The sequence below is a fragment of the Pipistrellus kuhlii genome, unplaced genomic scaffold (assembly GCF_014108245.1).
Source record: "Pipistrellus kuhlii isolate mPipKuh1 unplaced genomic scaffold, mPipKuh1.p scaffold_m20_p_28, whole genome shotgun sequence".
NCBI classification, from domain to species: Eukaryota; Metazoa; Chordata; class Mammalia; order Chiroptera; family Vespertilionidae; genus Pipistrellus; species Pipistrellus kuhlii.
The window spans coordinates 2,857,699-2,860,732 of record NW_023425527.1 but is presented as its reverse complement, the minus strand read 5'-3'; the positions used below and the strand labels follow the sequence as shown (position 1 = coordinate 2,860,732).

Below are 3,034 nucleotides of genomic sequence, written 5' to 3'. Positions count from 1 at the left end.
GACAAGCACAACGATAAATGAAAAGAAGCTAGACACAAAAGATTCCATTGATATAAGGCTCAAAAACAGGCAAACCTACTCCACAGTGAGAAGGTTAGGAAAGGGGTTAATTTGAAGACGGCAGTGGCTGAGACATAGCCTGAAGAGGACGCCCGGGGTGCTGATAATATTCTATTTCTTAATTTGGGTAGTGATTACAAGGGTGTGACCATGCCAAGCCTGTGTGGCTCAGCGGTTGAGTGTTGACCTAGAGTTCAGGGTTTGATTCCTGGTCAGGGCACATGCCTGAGTTTCAGGCTTGATCCCCAGTAGGGGGCATGCAGGAGGAAGCAGATCATGATTCTCTCATTATTGATGTTTCTTTCTCTCTCTCTCTCTCTCTCTCTCTCTCTCTCTCTCTCTCTCTCTCTCTCTCCATTCCTCTCTGAAATCAATACAAATACATATATTTTTAAGAAAAATACTGTGGCCACTCTGTGAAATGCATAGTTATACATTTATGATTTGTGTTCTTTTTTATTTACAGTGAACATTTATGTTTACAATTAGCCAGCTGGACTCTATTCAGATTATCCCAATTTTGTTGGCAACATCCAGAGCATCATAGTCAAGAGCCAGTGGAACATATGCCTTCTTCTCTTCACCAGGCCTGATCAGGGTGTTGACCTTGGCCCTGTCAATGTCATTGAGCTTCTTCACAGCCTGTTTAATCTGCTGCTCATTGGCCTTGACATCCATAATGAACACAAGTGTACGGTTGACTTCTATCTTCTTCATAGTGGTCAAGCTTGTTTCTCCCAAAGGCATATAGGCTGCCTTCAGAGCCCGTGTCTTTGGCCACTGGAAGGTGGGTGACCTGTCGATACCTTTGGCTGTAGATTCCTTTTGGCACTGCTTTCTTTGCGCCGCCTTCATGGAAAGGCTGTGTTCTCTTCTTTTGTGTTCTGTTTTAGATGCTTAATGACAAACTGGCGTGGAGGATCGGGGCTGACTTTTAGTGCTGACTATCGAAAAATGCTCTCTAAGGTGACATATAACCTGGGACTTGAAGGACTTCATTGTTTTAAGTCCTACCCATTGTAATATTGATTTTGATCAATGACCTAATTAAAATTTCATGTTGAAAAAGGGGAAGAAGAAACATATTTCTAGTCTATAAAGAAGCTTCAATAAACGGATTCTGTTTTCAAATGGGTAGAAGCACCTTTTTCGATATTAAGTGAGTAAATCACTTATTTAAGGCATGTCCGTTAGCTGAGGCTAAAATAAGACACAAGAACAAGACTAGCCCAGGTTTAATGCATCTGGGAATAGGGGAGAATGGATTTGGATCACAAATGAAAGATATTAGACCAAAGGGAAAGAAAAAAAGCACTAACTGTCAGCTCATTGCAGAGTCTGATAAACAGAGCCAGAGTCTCTGAAAGCCCTCGCTTAGCATCCTGGCTACTTAATATGCAAAATATTTTCTATGAGCCAGCATATTACACCCTGGCTACTTGACATGTAACAGATTTTATATGAGCCAGCATACTATAGGGTAGAGATGAAAAATAACCTTTCTCAACTTCCCCACCAAACTTCCTCAACCAGCACACACACCGTGTTCCCACCCATCAGCAGTGGCCACCTGGAGCGCAGAATCTGGAAAGATTCTGAGACCATATGCAGGCTCAGCAGAAAGGAGAGCCAGGATGGCCCATCTACCTTTATTATGGGAATGAGAAAAAGGAACGGAAGACGACGAACTGGTTCCAGTTTGCCTGAGAACCTCCTGCTTTTGTCACTGAGAGTCCCACATTCCAGGATCCCAGGCAAACCAGGATGGTTTTCCCTTTACCAGGAAATGGTTACCTGCTTTCCTTCTCTGGTCTAGTTCAAAAAGCCTGGTTCTAGGAGAAAAATAACCTGGCTTATTTGCACAACCAAAGTACTTTATAACTTGGAAAAACCACTTGGTCACTCAGAATCTCAGGTTTCTTTTAAAGTGAGAAAAATAGCATGGCATTATAAAATAAAGGGCATTATAAGTCAAGATACAAAGGCAACCTAAGCGTCCTTATCAACAGGCAATTGTATAAAGAAGTATATACACACACACACATACATACACACACATACACACACACACCCTGAGTGACCAGATTATGATCTCTGAACGCATAATAATCTGGCAACTCAGTGTATAGCTTATATAATAAAAGGCTAATATGCAAATTGTCCCCTCAACCAGGCGTTCAATCAGCAGGCAGGCCAGCCAACTGCTCATGTCCCTTCCCCCTGGCCAGGCTGGCCGACCTCACCCATGCACAAATTCATGCACCAGGCCTTTAATACACACACACACACACACACACACACACACACACACAAACACACACACTGGCCAGATTATTATGCATTCAGAGATCATAATAATCTGGCCACTCAGTGTGTGTGTGTGTTATATAATAAAAGCCTAAAATGTTAAGTGTCCAACTGTTCAACGGTTAGGCCAGTAGCTATGATGCACACTGACCATCAGGGGATAGACGCTCTGACCAGTAGGTTAGCTTGCTGCTAGGGTCCACCTGATTGGAACTGGGTGAGACAGGCTGGACACACCCTGGAGCCCTTCTGCAGTCCTCCCTGGCCCCAATCATGCACCAGTGGGGGTCCCTCAGCCTGGCCTGCATGCTCTCACAATCCAGGACCCCTCAGGGGATGTTGGAGAGCTGGTTTGGGACCGATCCACACAGGCCAGACCAAGGGACCCCACTGGTGCATGAATCCATGCACTGGGCCTCGTGTGTGTGTGTGTGTGTGTGTGTGTGTGTGTGTCTGTGTGTGTGTGTGTGTGTGTAATGGAATATTACTCAGCCATAAAAAGAAACCTTACCATTTGTAACAAAAAGGACGATTCTAGAGGGCAGTATGCTAAGTCAGTCAGAAAAACACAAACACCGTGATTTCACTTATATGTGGAATCTAAAGGACAAAATAATCAAAACAGAAACAGACTCATAAAGAGAACAAATGGACGGAATCTCAGTAA

General features: G+C 43.7%; 1 protein-coding gene across 1 annotated transcript; it reads right to left on the bottom strand.

Annotated features, from left to right (window-relative positions):
• Positions 1–564: 564 nt before the first annotated feature.
• On the bottom strand, positions 565–915 carry LOC118728055 (60S ribosomal protein L23a-like). Its single transcript, XM_036454227.1, has one exon. The coding sequence runs from the start codon at positions 913–915 to the stop codon at positions 565–567; it is 351 nt and encodes a 116-aa protein (XP_036310120.1).
• Positions 916–3,034: the final 2,119 nt, after the last annotated feature.

Excerpts from the sequence above, each read along its gene's own strand:
- LOC118728055 (XM_036454227.1), bottom strand. The coding sequence starts at position 915 with ATGAAGGCGGCGCAAAGAAAGCAGTGCCAAAAGGAATCTACAGCCAAA.